This window comes from Pelodiscus sinensis, unplaced genomic scaffold, assembly GCF_049634645.1.
Source record: "Pelodiscus sinensis isolate JC-2024 unplaced genomic scaffold, ASM4963464v1 ctg34, whole genome shotgun sequence".
NCBI classification, from domain to species: Eukaryota; Metazoa; Chordata; order Testudines; family Trionychidae; genus Pelodiscus; species Pelodiscus sinensis.
The window spans coordinates 5415000-5439028 of NW_027465849.1; the positions used below are offsets into that span (position 1 = coordinate 5415000).

A 24029-nucleotide genomic window follows, 5' to 3' on the forward strand; every position below is an offset into this window, starting at 1 on the left:
TTCTCAACCTTTTTTTATAAAGTACCCCTTAAAAAAATTATAAGTACCCCCAGTACCTACAGTTTTCAGACACGCACCATTTTTTCTACCATTGAAACAAACACATTTGTTTAAACAACTTAATCATAGCCGGGCGGACGATGACATTTTTGGGTGTAAAACGTACAAAAATAATACAGCGCTGTCAAACTTACAACCAAAATTCAGTTTTCTCCAAATTTCAGTTGTGTTGATGTACCCCCTGTCTTCTCCCGAGTACCCCTAAGGGTACCACTGGTTGAGAAACACCGATTTAGACTGCACCAGGGGGGCTGCTGTCTGTGGAGACAAGAGGCAGGGCAGAGGCAGGCATGGACAAGTCAGGCCATTTAAGGCTTAGAATCCTAGAACTGGAAGAGACCTCAGGAGGCATCAAGTCCAGCCCCCTGCCCTAGGCAGGACCAATCCCAACTCAATCAACCCAGCCAGGGCTTTGTCAAGCCGGGACTTAAACACCTCTAGGGATGGAGATTCCACCCCTCCCTAGGGAACCCAGCCCAGCGCTTCCCCACCCTCCTAGGGAAATAGTTTTTCCTAATATCCAACCTAGACCACCCCCAGTGCAACTTGAGACCATTGCTCCTTGTTCTGCCATCTGCCACCACTGAGAACAGCCTCTCTCCATCCTCTTTGGAACCTCCCTTCAGGAAGTTGAAGGCTGCTCTCAAATCCCCCCTCACTCTTCTCTTCTGCAGACTAAACAGACCCAAATCCCTCAGCCTCTCCTCAGAGGTCGTATGCTCCAGCTCCCGAATCATTTTGGTCGCCCTCCGCTGGACCCTCTCCAATGCGTCCACATCCTTTTTGTAGTGGGGGGCCCAGAACTGGACACAATACTCCAGATGTGACCTCACCAAAGCCAAAGCTTGTTGTGCGGCCTCTCTGGTCTGCAGATGTGGGGCACAAAATCTGCAGCGCCCAGCCCCCCAAGACGGGAGGGGGCAGACTGCTTGGATCCTTCAACATCTTGCACCTTTTTCCGCCCGCATGCTACCGCCCCAGAAGAGGACAGGGGCAGCATCTGCATCGTTCAGAGCCCTGTCGGAGAAAGAAAGAGCCCAAAACTTGGGCCCGGTGCTTGACCCAACGTGAGCAAGAGTTGTGAGTAAGAGAGGCCGGGTTGAAAGCAGATGTTTGCCTGCAAGTCCAGGTCTCAGCTAGCACTGCTAAGAAGTGTATAACTACACCCACCAGGACAGCACAGGGACACCCAGCTGAGTCCCTGATAAAATAGCTTGAGGCAACAAGAGTGAAAACAGAGCAGGGGGCAGCGACTGCTTCGGAGGGAAGTACGAGGGGAGGCAGCAACTGCATCACTGGTGCGTCAGAGGATACGTACGGTGGGTAGCATAGATTGCTCCTTTCTGTGTGTGAGGCTTTGTCTACCTTGCAGGGGTTTTGCACAAGAAGCTTTTCGCCGAAGAGATCTTCTGCAAAAAAAGTCTTGCGCAAAAGGCCGTCCACACCTCAAAAGCTCATCACAGAAGCGATGTGCTTTTGCGCAAGGGAGCGTGCACACTGCATGGACGCTCTTGCGCGAGAAAGCTCTGAGGGCCATTCACAGAATGCCCCCTGTGCTTTTTGTGATAGGCTCTTTTTGCACAAGAAACCCCTGTGAAGCGTCCACACCTGCCTTTTTGCACAAGAGCTGTTGTGCAAAAAGGAGTTCTGCCTCGTGGGGAGAGGAATAACTCTACCGGCAAAAGCCCTTTGTCCTGTCGATTGACTGTATTTTTTTTTTGGCGCAAAAACACGCTGGAGGTATGGACGCTCTGCCGGTTTTTGCGCAAAAACCTTGTAGTATAGACATAGCCTAAATCAGTGTTTCTTAAACTGTGTTCTGTGGCATACCGGTGCGCCGCGAGGCAGTCGGAGGTGTGCCGCGGAGAACAGAATTCAAAATGGCCGCCCTTAAAGGGCAAGTGACCTTTTTTTTTTTTTGCTCAGTAACTTTCCCCCTACCTTTTTCCCCCCCTCAATAACTTCCTTCCAACCCTTTCCTCCTCCCTCTCCCCCCGACCTTTGGTGTTCCTCATAAAAAAAAATTGTTTGGTGTACCTCAGTCTTAAAAAGTTTAAGAAACATCGGCCTAAATGTTGGGGAAGCTTGACTCTCTGGCCGGCCTAGGGGGCGATAATGAATCCATACTATCGACTGGGCTGTGTCCATTGTCCAGGGCACTCGGAGGCCGTCTGGTAACCGACACCTATTAATGGTCAACAGTGAGCCTGACCCGGGTGCCTTCCGATGTCGTCGGAGTCTGTGGCCTCTGGGGGCTCCCGTGAAGGCTGTTACGCTGTGCAGAGCTGGCGCCATATCCAGAGGGAGCATCCCAAAGTGTAGGCAGGCGGCCGCTTGACAGAACAGGAAACCTGTCAGGACGCCACCCCCGTGAATCCTGAATTGACTGTATCGCTGTCTACACCCAGCCCCCAATTGTCTGGTGCTTTGCATCGGGGGAGGGAGGTCGCTGGATCCTCCCGTGCCACGCACCCCCCTTTGCACCACTGTGGTGCACGGGTAGAACAGACTGGCTTAGATTTGCCCTCCCGTTGCCCCGATGCCGGCAGTGCAAGGGGACAGACATTCCTAGGGGCTTTGCATCTTGTGCTTCTAGAACAGGTTCTTGGGTGATGCAGACACGACTCTCGGCTTGCGCCAAGCGGTCTGGACAATCTGGGTCAATTAGATTGAGAGGCTGGTAATTGTACTTGGAGCGGGGCCAGGTCTCTGCCATTCACCTTTACAAGACAATCCACATGGGGCTGGGGGGTTTTAAGCAACTTGTCTGCCTGGGAGGGAAGAGATTTCACTCCCCACCAGCTGGGAGCAGAAGGTGTCTCTGGCAAGCGTCCCCTCCCCTAACCGCTGAGCAGCCGTTAACCCTCAATGGGTACATCAGGCAGATAGCCATGCATTTGCAGGCACCCACATGGGTTCTTTTGCTCAGCCCCCCCACTTAACGGTGTACATGCATCAGCACGGTGCTTCCACAGATCCAATTCTAAGCCTCTCCACAGAGGAGTTTGGAGGGACCAGCAAGGCCTCCTTCAATTTTTCATCCGTGTGCAGAATAAATTTTGTTCTGTGCACCTAGGTATGTGCAGGTGTGCACCACCAGCAGAAACACATGCTGCTGGTTCTGGGCACTCTGCTAATCAGCTGGGCAGCATTTCAATCTTGCCTGGGTGGCCGCCCAAATGCTCAGCTTACAGAGAAACTGATGGTCAGTGCCAAGCAGTAGCTGCCATGTAATGTATGTTCCCTTGCAAGGCTCTGCATGACTTTGCCCCCTCTCACTCCACTGTCCTCAGCTCCTATCATGTCCCTCTCTCCCCAGCTGCCAGCCCCTCCTCCGACATTCCTGCTAATTTTTTCCACCCCGTGCGGAATAAACCAGCCTGCGACCACCTCGCCTGGCTATTAAGCAAAAGGGAATGTAGGAGACTCCTTCCCCCAGGAGGTTGGACTCTGCTGGTTTGCTCTGTCCCCTGGGGGCTGGGGAATAAAGCTGCCTTGCTGCATAACCCATGGCGGGGAATCTCGCCCAGCCGTTTCTGCACCCTGCCCCTATCTCAGTGGTTCCCAAACTTTTCGGCATCACGCCCCCTTTTTGATTTTTGAGAAACCCTCACCCGCCCCCCCCCCCCAGCAGCAAAACTTGTTGAGCAAAAAAAAAAGACTGAGCCAAAAAACAAAAATAGCAGCAAAATTTAGGGGGGGAGGGGTTGACGGGGGGTGGAGCTGGCTAGTGGGTACCCAGGGTGAGTTAGCCCCTGTCTGTTAAAAATGTGCTTCATAGTTCCATCCTGAATGCATCTCCTTGCTGCTTCTAGCTACTGGATCTCCCTCAGCCTTGGGCTGCAGGGTTAAAATGAGAAAAGCGTCAGAGGCATTTATCTACCGCCCTTTTTCCCCCCCACTTCAAGACAAGTACATGAAAGCTAGTCAGTTTCACTTTGTCCAGGGTCACTTCCTCTTTCCAGTTGTCCAACCCAGCTGGGAACATGTCAATTGCCAGGCCAGATCGGACCATTCTAGCCCAGTATCCCATCTCTGATCATGGCCAGTACCAACTGCTTTATAGTGAGCTGCAAAACCGCTGTCAGGATGAGAGAACCTCCCGCTATCAAAACTATCTTCCTGGCCCTCCCACTTAGCCGGTGCCTCCTTGGAGCATGCGGATGTATGTCCCTTCCTATGTTACTAGAGTCCTAGTTCGTTGCTGCCCTACTCCTCCTGTACAGCAGCAGCCTTTCACGCCCCCCTTTGGACTTGTGAAAACCACCGTGCAAAATGCAAAGCAACAATGAATTGTGCCCTGGGGTGATTCTCCTTCCCCCTTCCCCGCCCCCCAGCCTTGGTGTTAACTCAGACTCTCCTGAGGACTCACTGGAATCCTTTTCCAATTCCTGCTGAGCCATTCCCTTGTGGCCAGGAGTTCCACACACACCTCTTTGGAAACTGAAATGCGTTCATATTCAATACGATCCAGCACCGGCGCCGGCGCTGGGTGTGCTCCAGGACTGGAACACCCACCGGCAGTCCTGCCCCACCCCTAGTTTTCCACCCACCAGCAGATCCCACCAATCATCTCCTCCTCTTGACCCCCTGCTGTTCAGTGGCATGCAGGAGGTGAAAGGGGGAGGAGTGAGAGCAGGAAAAGGGTTTGGGGGGAAAGGGTGGAGCCAAGCACCCATGGGGGCTCAGGAAGTCGTCACTCTGCTTTGTAGCTCTTTTCCTCTATGGCTCTCGAAGTGCCTTGCAAAAGAGAGCGGCAACATTCTCCCCATTTTACAGGTGGGGAAACTGAGGCACAGAGCAGGGAAGTGACTTGCTGTGGGACACCCAGCAAGCTAGTGCTAGAACTGAGAACAGGACCCAAGAGTCCTGAGTTTCCACCTGGTTGGACACATTTCTTCCCACACGTATGGCCCACAGCAAGGCTGTATTAATACAGGCCAAAGGGAAGGGTGGTCCAGAAAGAAAGGCTGCACGCAGGTGGCCCCCCAGACAAGCCAGGCTCAGGACAGCTGGGCGTCCGATACCAGGAACGTTCGGCCTGTTAGGGCTAGGAAGGATTGTCCCGTCTTCAGGCGGCTACTCGAGAATTTGACATGGGTGAGTTCAATCCCCGGGTCCATCACAGACTGCCTGCGAGATCCTGGGCAAGTCACTTAGCCGCTCTGTGCCTCAGTTTTTCCCTCTGTACAATGGGGATAATAGGCGCTGCCGTGCCTCCGGAGCTGCTGGGAGGTGCTCAGGTGGGGGCTGTTTAAGGCAGATAAACACTATCTCCCGCCCACCCACCTCCTCAGCCACTTTCAATAATAAATTATTCAACCTCTTCCAGTAAACCGTGCAACCCAGACTCTGCTGCATTTCAGCAGACCGATGGCGCCTTACAAGTACCTGTGAGTCACCGCGCTAAGTACATGATTACTCAGAATGTCACGGCTGCACTCGCACTCAGATCTCACTGCGTCACAATCCCAGGCCCTGCCACTTGTGCTAAAGGAGAATCGCCATTAGCTGTTAGCAGTATGGGGCCTATGACACACAGGTGAGCAGTTTTGATCCCATCCAGCAGAGGGCACTGGTGCATGCACAGACAGGAGCCAATTTGGAGAGGTCATTGTAAGAGGTCTCAAGTTATAATCCTGGAAGGAGCTGATTTTCAGAGGGCAAGTGATTAGCACATTCTGAAAACCACATCCCTCCTCCCCTTAAAAGCATCGCAAAATCTCTAGCCACATCTGGAAATCTTAGCCCTTGAAATCTGATTCTTCATCTAGTGATTACAGAAAAAGACAACACTCTCCCACCTCCCCCACAACTGAGACGAGAACCCCAGAGTCCTGACTCCCAACCCCCCATCAAAACCACTTCAGCTGGTCTCCAAGCCTGCAAGGTCCAGTGTTCCCTGGAAACTGAGCACTTGGGCAGCCACCGAGAGGTGTTTCAAATGCCATACAGCTGATTAGCAAAGCGCTCACATCTGTCAGCATGTGGTGCACACTCACACATGCCTTGGTGCATGAAACAAAATTTATTCCACGCGTAGATGGAAAAATGAGAGGGACACTGGCATGGTCCCTTTTCAAACCTTAGCGACCCACCCCAACAACTGGTAGCAACTTGCTGGCTTTTTCTTTCCAGAATCCAGCTTGGCTTTGGGTGGCTGGGTGACTCAGGGAAATCAGGCTGCCTTTGCTGTCAAATTAGCAGCAATTTGAGCAATTGGGCTCTCTGCAGATGTTTAATAAACTGCTGATTATTAATCAATGTGACCTTAATATTTTCCCTGGTTAAGCCTGGAAGACTTTTGCTGTCAGCATAAATGCTGCTAATTTCACTAATGCAATTGATTAGGAAATTGGCCTCAGGTCAAAGATGCTAATTAGCACAACGGCTTTATCTGTAAGTGGGCAGGGGGTTGTTATGTGACTCTAGGAATGGAAAAACTGCAGATCTAGGGTCCAGAGAGATGATCTAGGGCCCATAGCAGGAAGGAAACTGAGCCCAGGCAGACCTGGGAAGCAAGTGGGACAAGAGCCCAGATGCTGCATGTTACTGATGTGCCTGACTCCCCTAGGTAGCTACGGATCTATCAGCAGTTTCCCCTAGTCTCACTAAGGGCAGATGAATTTCCACCCTCCTCGCTGGAGATGCGAGTATCAAGGCACCAGATGATGAGGTCATGGCAACCCCAAAAGGGTCAGTAGTAAAAATCCTACCCCAGCTGATGGGATGTGGGAAGCAGCAGCACCCGCCTTCCCCCTTGCACGGGCTCGGAGACAGGCAGAAAGCAGCAAAATTCTAAAGTTTAGTATTCTAAAACTCAGGGAAGGCAGCAGTGCCTAGTGGGTGGATTGCAGGTCTGAGTCTCAGGATGGGGGTCTGTCTCCATGCCGCCTAGTGCCCTCCCTCTCGGGTGGCGCGATATCAGACCAGTTTTCTGTCCCAAAGCGGGACGAAAAGTTGAAACCTCAGAAATGTTCCCAAATTGACAAAGAAAAGAAAATTCAGTGGGAGTCAAATCAAACAGTTCCTTCGGGTGTTTAAAAAAATGGTTCTGGTTTGCAGAACCATCTAAACCAAGGGTGGGCAATCATTTTTGATGGGGGGGGGGGGCTACTCCAAGATTTTGGTAAGTGGTCAAGGGCCGCACTTTTCTATGAAGGGGATGTGGGGTCTGAGATGGAGGTTGGGTAAAGGAGGAGATTGTGATCTGGGGCAGGGGATTGGGATCCAGGGTCCAGGAGGGGGTATAGGTGCAGGAAAGGATTCTGGCCTTGGGGAGGGTGGGGGGTGCAGGATCTGGGAGGGAGTTGTGACCTTGGGGAGGAGGAGAGGGGGATGCAGAGGGTTTGGATGGTGACCTGGAGCAGGGAGTTGAAGGGAGGGAGGGCCTGGGTGCCAGAGGCAGGCTCCCTGCCTGCTGCAGCCCCACATTGCTCCCTGTGGCTCTCTGGCACTAGGGGGAGGGAGAGGTATTGCGTGGGCTGCCCCGCCCCTAGCAAAATCTCTCAGCTCCTATTGGCTGGTTTCCACAAAGCGTCCCCCTCTCCTGGCGTCCAGAACAGAGAGCCACAAGGAGCAGCCAGCTGCTTAAAGTGGTGTGGGGCTGCTCTGAAGCAGCTGGCGGCTTTGTGTCCGAGGGTACCGGTGGCGCGGCCCATGGGTCAGATCCAGTGGCTTGGCAGGCTGAAGCCAGCCTGCAGGCCGTTTCTTGCCTGCCTCCGATTGACACAAAAAGCAGTTTATGAACTAGAAACCAGGAATTTATCCATTTGGAAAATGTCAAAACAAAACAAAACAATTTTCATAGAATCATAGAATAATAGGACTGGAAGGGACCTCAAGAGGTCATCGAGTCCAGCCCCCCCGCCCTCAAGGCAGGATCAAGCTCCGTCTACACCATCCCTGACAGATGTCTATTTTGAAGGGTTCCCCCCCAAATATTTCTCAAGGAGAAAAGTCTGACAAACACGTCCCACAGAATCGTTCCATTTCCCACCAGTATGTTCTGACAAAAAGCGTTTAGTTGAAAGATTCTCAACTGGCTGTGGTCGCGCCCTGCCTTCGTGCCTCAGTTGCCCTATAAAATGGGGAGCGTGAGCCTGCTTTCCTTTGACTGGGATTGGTCGTGCTTTGGGCAGGGGGCTGGACTCGATGGCCTCCCAAGGTCTCTTCCAGCCCTAGGGTGCTATGAAGACTGTTTTGAAATCTCCGGCTGAAATCCACCGTTTCACAGCTAGTTACTACTACACAAAGTCACGACGGCGAGCCCGGCCTCACAAAAGCACGGCTCAGAGCCGGAACTCCCGGGTTCTGACCCCAACACGTCCAGTGATCCTCCACCCCCGGATCTGGATCGGATCTGGGTGCAGCGCTCTGATCTGGTGTCAGGAAATTGGTGCTATTTGGTTTTTAAAGTCACTGATCCCCTTGCTGTTTGAAGGGGGCAGGGTGCGACTATGCTTCGGAGAGGAAGGGTTGCAAAGATCCTGGTACAGTCCTACCGTGCCGGGCACTTTCCATGAGAGAACGGGAGCAAAGACAGCCCAGTGCCTGCAGTTTCAGCCTGCAGGAAAAACTGGCCCGCTCAAGCCAAGTTAGGATGCTCACTGTGTGGTTAGTGTCACCTTGTCCAAGGTCACACGGTGGCAGAACCGAGACAAGAACCCAGGAGTCCTGATTCCCAACCCCCAGCCCTGTCCTAACCCCCTGTTCACCCTCCCTTCCCCAGCAATCCTGACACACTCCTCCGATCTCCCTTGCTCTAACCCCTAAGCCGTACTGCTCCCCAGAAAAGGAACCCAGGAATCTTGACTTCTCCCAACCCCCGCTCTAACCCTTACATCATACTTCCCTCCCAAGCGCAGCAAAGGAACCCTGTCCCCCCCCCCCCGCAGTTCCTTGGCATGGACCCCTAAACCGCACCCAGAAACAGAACCCCGGCATCTGATCACACCCCTCCCCGATGACCCCCCCAGGCTCACTCCCCACCCAGCCATCCCTCCCCCTCAAGGCCCAGCTGCCTCGATATCAAAAGCAGGGGCCCGGCCCCTCTCACCAAGCTCCTCATTAGCATAATTCCTCCCCCACCCGATCCGGGCTCCACGCGCCAACGGCGACAGCAAAGGGGCGGCGGCGGCTGTGTGCCGGAATCCGGACCCGAGCGGCCCCGGGGGGAGATGGCCAGCCCAGGGCAGCTCTCCCCAGCTCCGCCGGAACAATAGGCAGATGTTTGTCCCCAGTTCAGGGAACACATGTTATTTGCCTGATAACTACCCGGCGGGTAATGACAGTCATCAGAAATCGCTGGAAGCCTGTATTCTTCCAAGGCAGTTAATTTGCTTAATTACACACTTGGAAGCTGCATGATTTAAATGGTGATTTACTGCAGGGCTAATCAATGCTCTTTTCTGTGTGCTCTGGGGACGCGGGAGCGTGCGCGTGTCGGAATGGAGCCGCCGTGGCCCCTTCGGCAGGACAAGAGAGGGGCGGGAGCTGGAGGGCAGGAAATGGAGGAGTCGCAACGCTCTGCCACAGCTGGCCCCATTCCCTGGGGCTGCCCCACACGGAGGGTAAGAGCCTACTGCCGCTAGCAGCTCACGGAGCGACTCTTCGAGGGTCTGTTTTGGAGCCACTGGACTGAGACCTGAATTCTCCTTGCTGACCGTGGGCAAACCGAGCCTCTGTTTTCCCTTGCAGGCCTTTGTCTATTTAGCTTGGAAACTCATTGAGCAGAAAGTTGCGGGAAAGAATGGCCGGCGAGCGGGGCCTAGCCAAGCCCCGGATTTAGTTCCTCCTTCTGGTGGGACCTTGGGTGAGTAGGGTTGCCAGGTGTCCGGTGCTGAACCAGACAGTCTGGTATTTTCGCCTCCTGTCCGGTAAAAAAAAATTTCAGAAAATACTGGACACCAAAAATGTCCGGTACTTTCTGATTTTTTCCCAGTCAGGAGGCGAAAATCCCAGGGTCAATACAGAGGCAGCCTGGCAACCATAGACCGAGGAGCTGTCCGGCCCGATGCAGGGAGGCAAGATGATGGATGGCTGGATGATGTAGGGCCAAAGAACCAGACCACGCAGTTTTTAAAGGGGCCACGGTCCTTTTTTCTTTTTTTTTTTGCTCAACAAACTTTTTCCTCCAAAAACTTGTTCGGTATTTTTCTATGGGTGAGCCAACTTAGGCCTGTATCGCCGAACGTCCCCCGATTGCACACGTGGGGGAAGAGCATCCACAGCCTTAGTAAAAGGGGGGGCCCTGGCACAAGTTATTGCTGCCGGGGCGCGTGCGGAGATTGGGCAGGGAGAGTGAAACAAAAGGCAGGCAAGAAAATCCCCACGCTTATTTGGAAAGGCGATATCTCTGGAGCCCTGCACACCCACCCTCTGTCCACCCGCAGGTGTGCGTGGGCGCAGATCACGCAGAGGTGGGTACAAAGGTGGTCTCGAGAACCCAGCCGGTCTGCAGCTCTCCGCTGGACAGCGGCGGGTCTCGGCGTCCGCTGGGGCGGCTGCGGGCCTCCGCGGCGCGTGTGCACAGACATAGATGTGGATGCTCACGCAGGGCTCTAAAGATGAATAATCCCGTAGCTTTGGCCATTCGCATGATGTATTGGGGTCCGATCCATAGTCCCCACTGCCACGGAAGGTGTCATTGTCAAAGTCTGTTGTGTTTTCTGTGCCACGGATGCCAGCCTCAGTGGGTGCTCCGGGGTGCAGCCCCCACCCGCCCCCAAGCTTCACTCTCCCTTCAGGGCCTCTTGCCCATCAGAAACGTAGCTGATCAACTCCCCCTCCCTCCCGGTGCCCCCGATATCCGAAAAGGCAACACAGAGAAACCCATTGGAGAATACTTTAACCTGCCTGGACGCTCACTAATGGATCTGCAAGTCACCCTGTTGTTTCAGGTCAGTTCCACAAGTCAAATCCACAGGGCAGGATTGGATCTTAACTTCATTTACAAGTCTGATTCCCATCAGAGAGGAATGAATAAAGACATTGGCTGGCGAGCACACCTAGGGTGTGTCTAGACTACATGCCTCCGTCGTCGACGGAGGCATGTAGATTAGCCAGATCGGCAGAGGGAAATGAAGCCGCGATTAAAATAATCGCGGCTTCATTTAAATTTAAATGGCTGCCCCGCTCTGCCGATCAGCTGTTTGTCGGCAGATCGGGGCAGTCTGGACGCGACGCGCCGACAAAGAAGCCTTTCTTCATCGGCACAGGTAAACCTGGTTTCACGAGGCATACCTGTGCCGATCAAGAAAGGCTTCTTTGTCAGCGCGGCGCGTCCAGACTGCCCCGATCTGCCGACAAACAGCTGATCGGCAGAGCGGGGCAGCCATTTAAATTTAAATGAAGCCGCGATTATTTTAATCGCGGCTTCATTTCCCTCTGCCGATCTGGCTAATCTACATGCCTCCGTCGACGGAGGCATGTAGTTTAGACGTACCCCTAATGACTTAGCCAACCAACCAATAGTGCTTATAGAGGTGCAAATTGTTCTCATCAGCCTCTTGTACCTTGAACAATCTACCAGACTATTCGTTGTCAATTTTTTAAGTTTATCCTGTACAGACTAACTCGGCTACTCCCTGAAGCTTTTGAACAATCTAATTCACTATTTTTTTTCTCCCCCCGCCCCCTTATTTATTCTTAGATCCAGACTTTTAATACCCCAGTCATCTGAAGAAGTGGGCTGTGCCCACGAGAGCTCATGAGACCATCGACATGTTTTGTTCGTCTTTAAGGTGCTTGACTATTCCTTGTTGTTGTTTAAGTTTTTCCAGCTGGGGTGGAGTTGGGGCAGGGCAGGGGCAGGGAGAGGCGGGGTGGGGAGTTGGGGAAGGGGTGGAACTGGGGGGGAAGGGGTGGGTCAAAAATGCCCCTACAATGCATAAGGGGGGGGCTGAGGGGAACATGACCTCTTAAACGCCGTGGGTAGGAGGGGCAAGGGGCCAGTAGCCGGCAGGCCCAGAGCCCCCGGGCAGACCAGGGGAGGATGGAGGGGGGACTGGCGTTCACAGTAGGGGTCCCCCCCAGCCCCTGGGCTCACCAGCGGGAAGCAGAGCCGTGCCGCCGGGAGTGGGGGAACCAGAGCGGGGCCCCCCACTGTGTCATATGGGGGAAAGGACCAGGGGGCAGAACAGGGGTGGGGTGGGGGCAGGAAGAGGTCGGGCCTGGGGCAGAGGGGAGTTGACCCAGCCCTTTCCCAGGCTAGGAGTGGGGGCAGTCTCCCTCCCCCGCCCCCCCCCCCCCGGTCCTTCCTCACCAGTCGTCCCTGCCCCCTCCCCCGGCTAGGGGGCAGTGGGCACCTCTGCTCTGTAGGCGGAGTTACGAAGTTTTGCTTTGTGCATGTTACTGACACATGGTGTAAGAGTGGCACCCCCCTCCCCTCCCCCCCCCCCCGGTATGGGGGATCCCCGCTCCCAAGGCCCCTCCCAGACCGGGCACAGGGACACCCTCCGAGCAAAAGCGAGCAGAGGGAACCTGTAAAGGCGGGGCAGGCGCCTGGCCTCAGGCCCCCCACAGCCCAACCCCCGGAACCACGTCTGGAGCCAGATGCCGGAAGCAGGGAGGTGATCCCAGGCGGGGGAAGCCAATCCCGGCCCGCGTACGAGGAGCAAACCCGCCGGGCGAGACGCTGCCGCCATCAAACCCCGCCCAGGCTGCAGGACTCACGATTGCGCTTTCGCTTTCATCTCTCGGGGACCCCACTTTGCTCCGCCCGCGTGGCTCACGGTCCCTTCCGGCCGCAGCGGGTCGATCCACCCGGCGCTTTACCCAAAGCCGCCTCTTGCCCAAAGCGCCGGGGGACCCTGCTCCGTGCACGAAAGCTGGTGCACGGCCACTGTCCTCGGTAGAAGGCGTCTCACCAGGGCAGGCTGGTGCCACGGCTGGGGGGGGGGGGGCAGAGGCTGCGGAGTGGGGCGAGCTGGCTGGAGCCTCTTACAAGTAGCGGGGGGAAGCATTCGGGTCACCCCGCTGGGCGCGTCCCTGCCTGCGGACGGCTGTGTAAATGCAGGGCCTGGAGGGCGTAAGGGGCAGATTCATAAGGTAGAGGACTCGGTCGTGCCCCTGGGGGGGGGAAGAACCCGGATGGGGGCAGTTCTCGCAGTGGGGGGGGAAGAACCCGGACGGGGGTGGTTCTCGCAGCTGGGGGGGGGGGAAGAACCCAGATGGGGGCAGTTCTCGCAGTGGGGGGGGAAGAACCCGGACGGGGGTGGTTCTCGCAGTGGGGGGGGGAAGAACCCGGACGGGGGTGGTTCTCGCAGTGGGGGGGGAAGAACCCGGACGGGGGTGGTTCTCGCAGTGGGGGTGGGGGAGAACCCGGACGGGGCTGGTTCTCGCAGTGGGGGGAGGAAGAACCCGGACGGGGGTGGTTCTCGCAGTGGGGGGGGGAAGAACCCGGACGGGGACGGTTCTCGCAGTGGGGGGGGGAAGAACCCGGACGGGGGTGGTTCTCGCAGCTGGGGGGGGAAGAACCCGGACGGGGGTGGTTCTCGCAGCTGGGGGGGGAAGAACCCGGACGGGGGTGGTTCTCGCAGCTGGGGGGGGAAGAACCCGGACGGGGACGGTTCTCGCAGTGGGGGGGGAAGAACCCGGACGGGGGTGGTTCTCGCAGCTGGGGGGGGAAGAACCCGGACGGGGGTGGTTCTCGCAGTGGGGGGGGGGAAGAACCCGGACGGGGGCGGTTCTCGCAGTGGGGGGGGGGAAGAACCCGGACGGGGGCGGTTCTCGCAGTGGGGGGGGGGAAGAACCCGGACGGGGGCGGTTCTCGCAGTGGGGGGGGAAGAACCCGGACGGGGGTGGTTCTCGCAGTGGGGGGGGGAAGAACCCGGACGGGGGTGGTTCTCGCAGTGGGGGGGGAAGAACCCGGACGGGGGTGGTTCTCGCAGTGGGGGGGGGAAGAACCCGGACGGGGGCGGTTCTCGCAGTGGGGGGGGAAGAACCCGGACGGGGGTGGTTCTCGCAGTGGGGGGGGGAAGAACCCGGACGGGGGTGGTTCTCGCAGTGGGGGGGGAAGAACCCGGACGGGGGTGGTTCTCGCAGTGGGGGGGGAAGAACCCGGACGGGGGTGGTTCTCGCAGTGGGGGGGGGAAGAACCCGGACGGGGGTGGTTCTCGCAGTGGGGGGGGAAGAACCTGGACGGGGGTGGTTCTCGCAGTGGGGAGGGAAGAACCCGGACGGGGGTGGTTCTCGCAGTGGGGGGGGGAAGAACCCGGACGGGGGTGGTTCTCGCAGTGGGGGGGGGGAAGAACCCGGACGGGGGTGGTTCTCGCAGTTGGGGGGGGGGAGAACCCGGACGGGGGTGGTTCTCGCAGTGGGGGGGTCATTCCCTTGAGAGGGGCAGGTTAGCACGGGGGGAAGAGGGGCCAATTCCTTCTGGCTCTTACCTTTGCCGGCCGGGCCGGGCGGGGGGCTCGCCGTGGGGCCCCAGGGGGGCTCGCCGTGGCTGGCGAAGTCGCGCATCTTGAGGTAACTGATGGTGAGGCGGACGATGGAGGCTTTGTCCAGCTGGCTGGTGATGGCGCCGGGCAGGGGCAGCATCTTGGCCAGCTCGTAGAACTCGAAGTTCTCCTTGCCGCGCCGGGAGCGGGCCGCATTGCGCGACTTCTCCTTCCGCAGGGCCTGCAGGCTGGGGCAGGGCGTGCACACGGGTTAGACAGCGCGAGGGCTAGGGGGTGCCCCACCCCATCAGCCTCCTGACTGAACCAGGCAAGGCAGCCCTCCCCCCCCGGCCACTGCCCCGCCTCTCATGCCCCCTTTGCAGCCAAACCACACTGCTCCCCCAAAGTCCCTCCCGCCACCACGTCCCATCCCTGCTGCAATACCAGGCAACCCCCCCCCCCCGACAGCAACACTACCCCCCCCCAACCTCCCACCTCCTCTGTGTGGCCGGGCACCTCCCCCTGAAGTGCCCAACTGAGATGCCCCCAAGACTGGTGCGCGTGGGCCTCGGTGCAGGAATCTCAGCCGCTGCTTCCCTTCTGCCCCCGTGTCTCCCTGCTCCAGCCACACGCCAGGCCCCCAGCTAGCCCGCTAGAAACACTCAGCCCCTCTCTCTCCAGCCATGACACCCAGTGCCCGGCCTGCCCTGCGTGGCCAGATCAGAGGGTGAACTCAGGGCGGGTCGTTGGAGTTGGGAGCCTGCTTCCTGCCTCTTGGTCTTAGGATGCCCCACGTCCACCTCCCAGCTCCATTCACTGGCCTGGCAGAAACAGAGGCTGGACCATGGTACATGGGCTCAGGAGACAGGTTCCCAGGGCAATTTCACATCTGGCCTGGATACTGTGTGCAGATGTGGTCTCCTCACCTCAAAAAAGATATTTTGGCCTTGGAAAGGGTTCAGAAAAGGGCAACTAAAATGATTAGGGGTTTGGAACGGGTCCCATATGAGGAGAGGTTAAAGCGACTGGGACTTTTCAGTTTAGAAAAGAGGAGACTGAGGGGGGATATGATAGAGGTCTATAAAATCATGAGTGGTGTGGAGAGGGCCGATAAAGAAAAGTTATTTATTAGTTCCCTAAATAGAAGAACTAGAGGACGCCAAATGAAATTAATGGGTAGCAGGTTTAAAACTAATAAAAGAAAGTTCTTCTTCACACAGTCAACCTGTGGAACTCCTTGCCAGAGGAGGCTGTGAAGGCTAGGACGATAACAGAGTTTAAAGAGAAGCTGGATAATTTCATGGAGGTTAGGTCCATAAAAGGCTATTAGCCAGGGGATTAAATGGTGTCCTTGGCCTCTGTTTGTCAGAGGCTAGAGAGGGATGGCAGGAGACAAATTGCTTGGTCATTGTCTTCAGTCCACCCTCTCTGGGGCACCTGGTGCTGGCCACTGTCGGCAGACAGGATACTGGGCTAGAAGGACCTTTGGTCTGACCCAGTACAGCTGTTCTTATGTTCTTATGGCCTCAAGCCGGACTGGAGAAGCCAGCAGCCTTTTCAGGCCCTGCTAACCAGAGCCAGACGAGATTTTCCACCACAAATTGGCTAAACTCCGGAATCAGGTGACTCGAAACAGCAGTTTCGCCGAACCCCCTCGGCCACCCAAACACTCCAGCCAAACGCAACCCTCCACCCAGCCCCGCGGCCGAAAAAGGCGCCAGCCTCTTCGTAACAAAAATGGGGCCAGCTCGCGATTCCACAGGACCTTCCACCATGGCAGCCACGTTGGCGTGCCTTCGGAAATCAAGGAACGGAAACGCTGGAGACGCAGCGTCTGGCCGCAGACTAAAAGCTTCTCCCGGGTTTTGCTTCGCTGGAAACCCTGGGACGTCTTTCACCGCGGGTGCAGCCGTGATGCATTTTTGCCCCTTGATTTTTCAGAAGGACCAAAGCCCCAATCCTGCCACCCCCAAAAACAATTGTTTGCCAGGCTCTGCTGCTAGCACCTTAGCGCCTCTCCTTCAACTTTCCCCAACCCTCTGGGGCTGCCCCCATGGAGAATGCTTGGGGCCCAGTAGCCAGAACATGGAGAGGTTGGGGGGTGGAAGAGCGGATTTGCCTTCCAGGATGTGCATGGAGGGGCAGAGAAGCTAAATAGGCAGGGACTGGCACCGTAAATACACAGGGGGAGAGGGCAGAATCAAGAATTTATTAGTGTGTGAGCTACTCAAAGGGTCTGACGCTGGCGAGGAAAACCGAGAGCCGGCACCCCCTGTGCTCAGCCCCTCATTCGCCTTTGCTCACGCCAGAGCGGAAGTCTGCCCTTGCGTCTGGATCTGGCCAGGGCACCATGGCAAGGGGGTCTGAGTATGGGCTGGTCCCGCTGCTTCCGCTCTGTGGACTCCAGGCCCCTGGGGTAACAACCCAGCCCCCCGAAACAAAGAAGAATCAATCCCTCGCTCTTCTCACTGTCACAATTTTAAAACCAGTATATCTGGTGTCAGCGCTGACCAAGTCATTGATTTCCCAACCTCCCTTGAAGGGTGTCCCCCTTTTACAGATGGGAAAACTGAGGCACAGGGCATTCTACGCAACCTGCCCATGGGACAGTGAATTAAACTCTGGTCTCCTGGCTGGTGCCCTACCCAACCATCGCCCCCTTCCATCCATAGCCATATAGGGAATGTTTTCTCTGGAGCACCAAGGCTGTGTCTACACTGCAAAACCATAACCCCATGGCTCTGAGCATTAAAGCCACCCATTGACTCAGGTTCATCCTACGAGACTTAAACCCACTTTATAGACGCAAGAGTCTCAGCTCCAAACCCCAGGAAATGGGGTTGCTCCAAGAGTCTGGACTCCGGTTTGAGTGGGAACGTCTACACGGCGGTTTTAAACACCACAGTGTGAGCATACGTTTGCTGGCAGCCACCACAGGGCAAGGGTAGCCCTGCTACCACACAACCCACAGAGAACTGAGCAAACAACAATCTTTGCCGATCAGGCGCCAAACCAAAAACTAAAATATCATTTTAAAAAATCTGGTTTGAGTCCCACCAAGTGCGGGAGGGTGCCGACTTTTTTCATGGAATCAAACACTTGGAAAAAAAATCCAAACAGAGCGAAAATTTCAGCTCCATTCAAAACACTGTTTTGGGGGAGGGAAGAGGGTTTCAGTTCAAAGGAACACTTTTTGGTTCACCTTTGGGGGGGTTATGTTCGTTTTTGTTTTCAGGGTTTTTACCGTTGGCTGCTTCGCACCCTTGTCGGTGGGAATTTCCGGGTTGTTTCAAATCGGGGCTTTTCCACCCGCTGCGTGTTTGGTGGCTTGAAGGCCAATCTGAGCGTGAAACGGCATTTTGAAACCAAACACGTTGGGCAAAAGCAAATCTTTTCTTCCTTCCGCTGAAGCTATTTGCCCGACGCAGCCTCAATTCACAGCTCGTTGTGAAGCACAGGTGCATGGCTCAGTGCAAACGCGTTGAACGTTTTTTGCCCCCCTTAGACCCGAGAGCCGGCCAAGCCGGGACGGAGGGATCCCTAAATGGAAAGGAGCTGGTGGCATCAGAAATGGGTTCCCTGCAGTGGAGGAGGCATTCAGTGGCCTATTTCCAGGTAGTCCCCTGAGGCGGGATACACAACTCTGGCCACGCGTCGCCAGAGCGCTGCCGGGACTTGTTTGTCTAACGTCAAGTCTAGACTCACTGAAAGGCTTCAGCTCCGTGATGGCTCCCCAAGGACACTGGAAAGTCTTTGTGCTTGGCTGCTGGCCAGCGGAGGCTGCAGCTGGGCTGCATTTCAGCCCCAGGGTTTCCCCACTCAGAGATTTCGGGGATGGGAGGAAGACCCTGAAAAGTGTCAGAGCACCGGGCCGGTTCAGATCCCGGCTACCCTAGAACAAGAGACTGTCAGCAAGTGGGCCTACGAAAAATCCCTCGCAACCGGGAGTGGCTGGAAGAGCAAAGGGTGGCAGGAGCGGGGCACAGCAGGGGGCTAGAAGGCAGGACCCTTGAGTTCCACTCCCAGATCTGGGAAAGGAGTGGGAGCTAGTGGGTACCCCAGGGAGCCAGGAGTCCCGGGTTCTATTCCCACTACAGGGGCAAGGGGAAGTGGTGTTGAGTGGTTAAAGAAGGGGAAAATGGAAGCCAAGACTCCTGGGTTCTAGTCCCATTACAGGGGCAAGGGGAAGTGGTGTTGAGTGGTTAAAGAAGGGGAAAAGGGGAGCCAAGACTCCTGGGTTCTAGTCCCACTACGGGGGCAAGGGGAAGTGGTGTTGAGTGGTTAAAGAAGGGGAAAATGGAAGCCAAGACTCCTGGGTTCTAGTCCCATTACGGGGGCAAGGGGAGTGGTGTTGAGTGGTTAAAGCAGGGGAAAATGGGAGCCAAGACTCTTGGGTTCTAGACCCACTTCGGGGTAAGGGGAGTGGTGTTGAGTGGTTAAAGCAGGGGAAAATGGAAGCCAGGACTCCTGGGTTCTAATCCCAGCTCTGCACTAACTTGCTGAGTGACCTGAGGCTAGTTACGTCTTTCAAGGCCTCAGTTTCCCTCGGGGACGACCCCCTCTCCCCAGGGACTGTCTGGCTTGGTTAACCCAGGCCCGTACTGTGTTCCCAGCCGCGGGGGTGGAAGGGCCTGCATATGTACAAAGAATCCACCCCCCTCCAGCATCTTACCAGGGCACCGGCTGATTCTTAACCAACAGGCCTTGCAAGAAGTCCCACTCTACGCTAACGCACTTCAGCTCAGTGCCGAACGGGGCGGCCATCTTTACTCAGGGCGCTGGGCTCCAGGCCAGCTGACTTCAGGCAGTCTCTGAGCGGCTGCCTCGGGAGAAGGGCCAGGCCTCCTGGAAGAACAAGAGGCGAGAGAGGGTCAGTTTTCTCCCCCCCACCGGGGACTCAACACACAGACCTGTGCCTGCACCTGAAGACCCATCTGCAGTTGTTGCCAAGGGTGAGGGGCTGGGGAAGAAGAGGAGAGACCAGGGTTATCCCAAGGGGAGGCAGTCTTGCCCAATGGATAGAGCAAAGGCCTGGGACGTGGAAGATACCGCGGCTGTAGTCCCAGCGCTGCATGGTAACTGCATGGGAGTCCTTTTCTGTGCCTCAGTTTCCCATGCCTGTCAAAGGGCAGGACAAGGACTTGGTGTTCCCCTAGCACACACCAGAGAGGTTTGCCCACCTATAGCAGAGCTAGCACAGTGCTCCAGTCCTAATGGAGCCTCCTCTGAGCCCGGCTTGGCCATGATCTTACCAGCACTGCCTAATCCACTCACCCCGCACGCCAAAAAAGCACCACGTTGCCAGGGTAGCTGCCTCTATGCCGGGCTGAGCCCGGCTCCTCATGCCCCTGTCCTCCTGGAGTCTGCTTGGGAGCCAAGACTCCAGGGTTCTATTCCCACTTCAGAGGCAAGGGGAAGTGGTGCTGAGTGGTTAAAGCAGGGGAAAATGGAAGCCAAGACTCCTGCATTCTAGTCCCACTTCAGGGGCAAGAGGAAGTGGTGCTGAGTGGTTAAAGCAGGGGAAAATGGGAGTCCCACCTACACATGGGCTAGATAACCCCGGATCACCGGCTGCGAGCACATAGGACATAAGCTAAGGCCAGGCCTACACTGGACCCGGAAGGTCGGCCTAAGGTTCGCAGCGCCAGATACGCAAAGCGCCTGAAGCCGAGCCACGGAGGCGTCCACACTGCAAACGCTCCAGTCCGCTTCCCTCACCAGAGGCGTGTCGGACGCCGGCGGGAGCTGCCCTCAGCGTCGGTTTAGGGGTCTACACTCGATCTGTGTCCTGCCAGGCACTGCCCAGACACACAGGGACCGAGATCAGGCCCTGTCAGGCACAGGCCGAACAGTGGCTGAGATCAGGACTCTGTTGGGTCAGGTGCTGCCCAGACACACAGGGACCGAGATCAGGCCCTGTCAGGCACAGGCCGAACAGTGGCTGAGATCAGGACTCTGTTGGGTCAGGTGCTGCCCAGACACACAGGGACCGAGATCAGGGCTGATAGAGAAAGTGCAAAGTGAAGTCGGTGCACGAGCTGGGATGAAATACAGGTTTGCAAATTCCCCTCCAGTCACCTTCCACTACTAGACCATCACTAGTTCTTCCACTGCTTCAGTGTGGGCAAGTGTGTGAATGTGTGTGCTGGAGGGGCAGTAGGTGAATGTGTCTGTTTGGGGGTGCAGTAGGTTGTGTTGGGGTGCAGTGTGTGAATGTGTCTGTTTGGGGGTGCAGTAGGTTGTGTTGGGGTGCAGTGTGTGAACGTGTCTGTTTGGGGGTGCAGTAGGTGTGTGTTGGGGTGCAGTGTGTGAACGTGTCTGTTTGGGGGTGCAGTAGGTTGTGTTGGGGTGCAGTGTGTGAACGTGTCTGTTTGGGGGTGCAGTAGGTTGTGTTGGGGTGCAGTGTGTGAACCCTCCGCAGGGTAGACGTACCCAGGAGCGCCGGTGCAGCCGGGCAACCTGCCCCCTGCTGGTGGAGTGCCGACTGGCGGAGGGTGCGACCTGCCACCCCCCCCAGCTCCCGCTCAGCTGTGCTGCCGCCAGCCGGTCCCCCCCAGCCTGGGTTGGTGTGTGTGGTTTTCCTGCCCCGGGGCCCCCACTGCACAAGGGTCCATGTTGAATCCCACTTCAGTGGAGACAGGCCTCCGATTTGGCAAGCGCCCTCGGATCTCAGCTCTGCCCTCCGAAGGGCTGGCCAGCCCCAGCTCCGAGCCCTCAGCAACCTGAGCCGCACGTCGCCTGCTCCGCCATCCCGGCACTAGCGCAGCCGCGAGACACCCGGCCCCAACGCTGGGGCCTCCCTCGCCACCGCCCCGATCCGACCGCGCTCCCTGCTGCACCCCGTTTGCAGCCGTGTAACCCGCTCCGCAGCCACTTCCCGGCCACTCCACCGAGCCTGCGTATCCCCCGTGGACTGCTCGGGACGGCCCCAGGATTGGGTCCCTGGCTGGAGCCCAGGCGTGAAGCCCACGGCACCCCCAGCCAGCAAACCAGCCACCTGCCGAAGGGCTCCAGCTGGCGTGGTGGGGTTTGCTCGTGGCGAGTCCCTGCCGGCTGCTGGGGACCCCCGCAGGGAATCGCACGCTGCCTGTTTCCTACATTGCTCCAGTAGCCCCAGGCAGGCTGGCCCGCCCACAGCTCCTGGGCTCCTTTGGAGAGGCAGGGGCTTCGTCAGCCCGTCCGCAGGCCTCTAGGGCCTCCCCAGCCATTCCCATGGGGCCGGTTCTTCAGCCAACTCCAGCCGCCCCCTCGGGGAGACAGCGCCCGGCCCCGCGGGTGTGAGTTCACCCAGACTCGGCTGTCGGGCTCTGGCGGGTTCTTTACCTCTCCCGACCCGCGTCCCGTTCCCTGTGGCACGGCGCCAGCCGCCCGGGCCCACGGCGTGTTTGTGAGGAGACGGAAGCAGAGTCGGCCCCGAGCAGCTCTGCCGTCCTCGCCCGGCACCAGCTCCCGTTCCCCAGTGAGCAGCCCCCCCACACACACACACCTCCCTGAGCGCTCCCCTTTGGCGGGTGTATTCGGAGAACCCTTCGCGTTGTCTCTCCCCTCCCCTGCCGGCTGTACCTCCTGCCTGGCCTCAGCTTGCCTGTCGTCGTCCCCACACTTGTGCTGTCCCTGCACGTGCTGCTTAGGGACGTGTCTCTCCCTGCGTGGCTCCCTTTCAGATGTTCGGTGGCTAAAAACCCCCTTGTGCCGCCACGTTGGCCTGCTGTGATCTTGAGCCTCTAGTCTTAGGTCTTTTGGGAACTGCCAGTTCCCTTCGATTCCACTCTGCTCTGCACTGATCAGGCCTCAGCTGGAGTCTTGCGTCCAGTTCTGGGCAGCACATTTCAGGAAAGATGTGGAGAAACTAGCGAGGGTCCAGAGAAGAGCAACACAAATGATGAAAGGTCTAGAGAACATGCACGATGAGGGAAGACTGAAGGAATTGGGCTTGTTTAGTTTGGAAAGAAGATAAGAGGGGACATGAGAGCGGTTTTCAGGTATCTAAAAGGGTATTACAAAGAGGGAGAAAAATTGTTCTCCTTGGCCCCTAATGATAGGACACGAAGCAAGGGGCTTAAACTGCAGCCAGGGAGGTTTAGGTTGGACATTAGGAAACACTTCCTACCTGTCAGGGTGGTTCAACACTGGAATAAATTGCCCAGGGATGTTGTGGAATCTCTATCACTGGAGCTAGTTAAGAGCAGGTTGGACAGACATAAGAACGGCCGTACTGGGTCAGACCAAAAGTCCATCTAGCCCAGTATCCTGTCTGCCGACAGTGGCCAGCACCAGGTGCCCCAGAGAGGGTGGACCGAAGACAATGATCAAGAGATTTGTCTCCTGCCATCCCTCTCCAGCCTCTGACAAACAGAGGCCAAGGACACCATTTAATCCCCTGGCTAATAGCCTTTTATGGACCTAACCTCCATGAAATTATCTAGCTTCTCTTTAAACACTATTATAGTCCTAGCCTTCACAGCCTCCTCTGGCAAGGAGTTCCACAGGTTGACAACACGCTGTGTGAAGAAGAACTTTCTTTTATTAGTTTTAAACCTGCTCCCCATTCATTTCATTTGGTGTCCTCTAGTTCTTCTATTCAGGGAACTAATAAATAACTTTTCTTTATCGGCCCTCTACCAGGGATGGTCTAGATGGTGCTTGGTCCTGCCACGAGGCCAGGGGACTGGACTTGATGACACTCGAGGGCCGTAGGATTCCACGATTCTTCCCTTAACTGCCCCTTCCACGGGGCCTGGCTTGGCCATTTCTCGCAGTCCGCTCTGACTTTGTTTTGCTGTTCCTGTGTCCTCCTCTCCCTGGGAGCTTGGCGTCTCCAAACACGAGCACGGGCTCCGAAGCTCCCGGCCAGCCTGCACCTTTGCAGCTAATTCACCCCAGGGCCAGACCCCAGACCCCATCCCAACGCCGCATGGAGCCTTCCAGCAAAGGCCAGCGATTCCTCGGGTCGGCCGCGGAGGGAAACTCCCAATGCGGGCCCTCCCCTACTTGTCCCCCCAGGACTAACCCGGCGGGGGCGGGGCATTACCAGCCCCGCCCCCCTGCTCTGGGGAGGCAAGACTCGGGGTGATGTTGCCATAGCAGCCTCAGATTAAGACGGTGGGTCCCCAGCGGCTGCTCTCTGCATAGGATGAGAAAGAGGACACCAGCGAAAAAGGGGTAATTTCACACCCAGAAGCAAGGTAACGTGGCCCAATGGGTGGAGCATTATGCTGGGACTCCGGAGATCTGGGTCCTGTGTGGCGTCGAGTGTCACAGCCCTGCCTCAGTTTCCCCTCCTCCCGTTTAAACAGTGAGTCCTTCAGAGCAGGCGCTGTCATTCTGCCTCTGGGCAGAGGGGGCTCCGGATGGGGCCTCTTTCGTACCAACAATAAGAGACGTGCAAGTTTAAGGCCTGACAGGGGAGTAACCAGGGGTTGGGGGAAGCCACGGGCCTTGCTCCCAGCCAGCAGACACACTGCCCTGGCAAATGCCCAGAAGAGGAAGAGTACCATGGACAGCAGAGCCAGGGGGTCAGACTGGTTAAGGGGGTCTTTAGGGCTGAATAGAAAACCCCACCAGCTTCTGCTTGCTAGTTGTAAC

At 56.7% G+C, this 24029-nt stretch overlaps 1 protein-coding gene across 1 annotated transcript in view; it reads right to left on the minus strand.

The window, feature by feature from the left end:
• NPAS1 (neuronal PAS domain protein 1) overlaps positions 1-24029 on the minus strand; it is a 118248-nt gene that overhangs the window by 82051 nt on the left and 12168 nt on the right. Inside the window, exons 2-3 of the mRNA XM_075915360.1 lie at positions 19117-19289; positions 14451-14692 (exon numbers count right to left, since the gene is read on the minus strand). Coding sequence (XP_075771475.1) covers positions 14451-14692; positions 19117-19208 — 334 coding nt within the window. The 5' untranslated portion in view covers positions 19209-19289. The remainder of the gene's footprint in view (positions 1-14450; positions 14693-19116; positions 19290-24029) is intronic.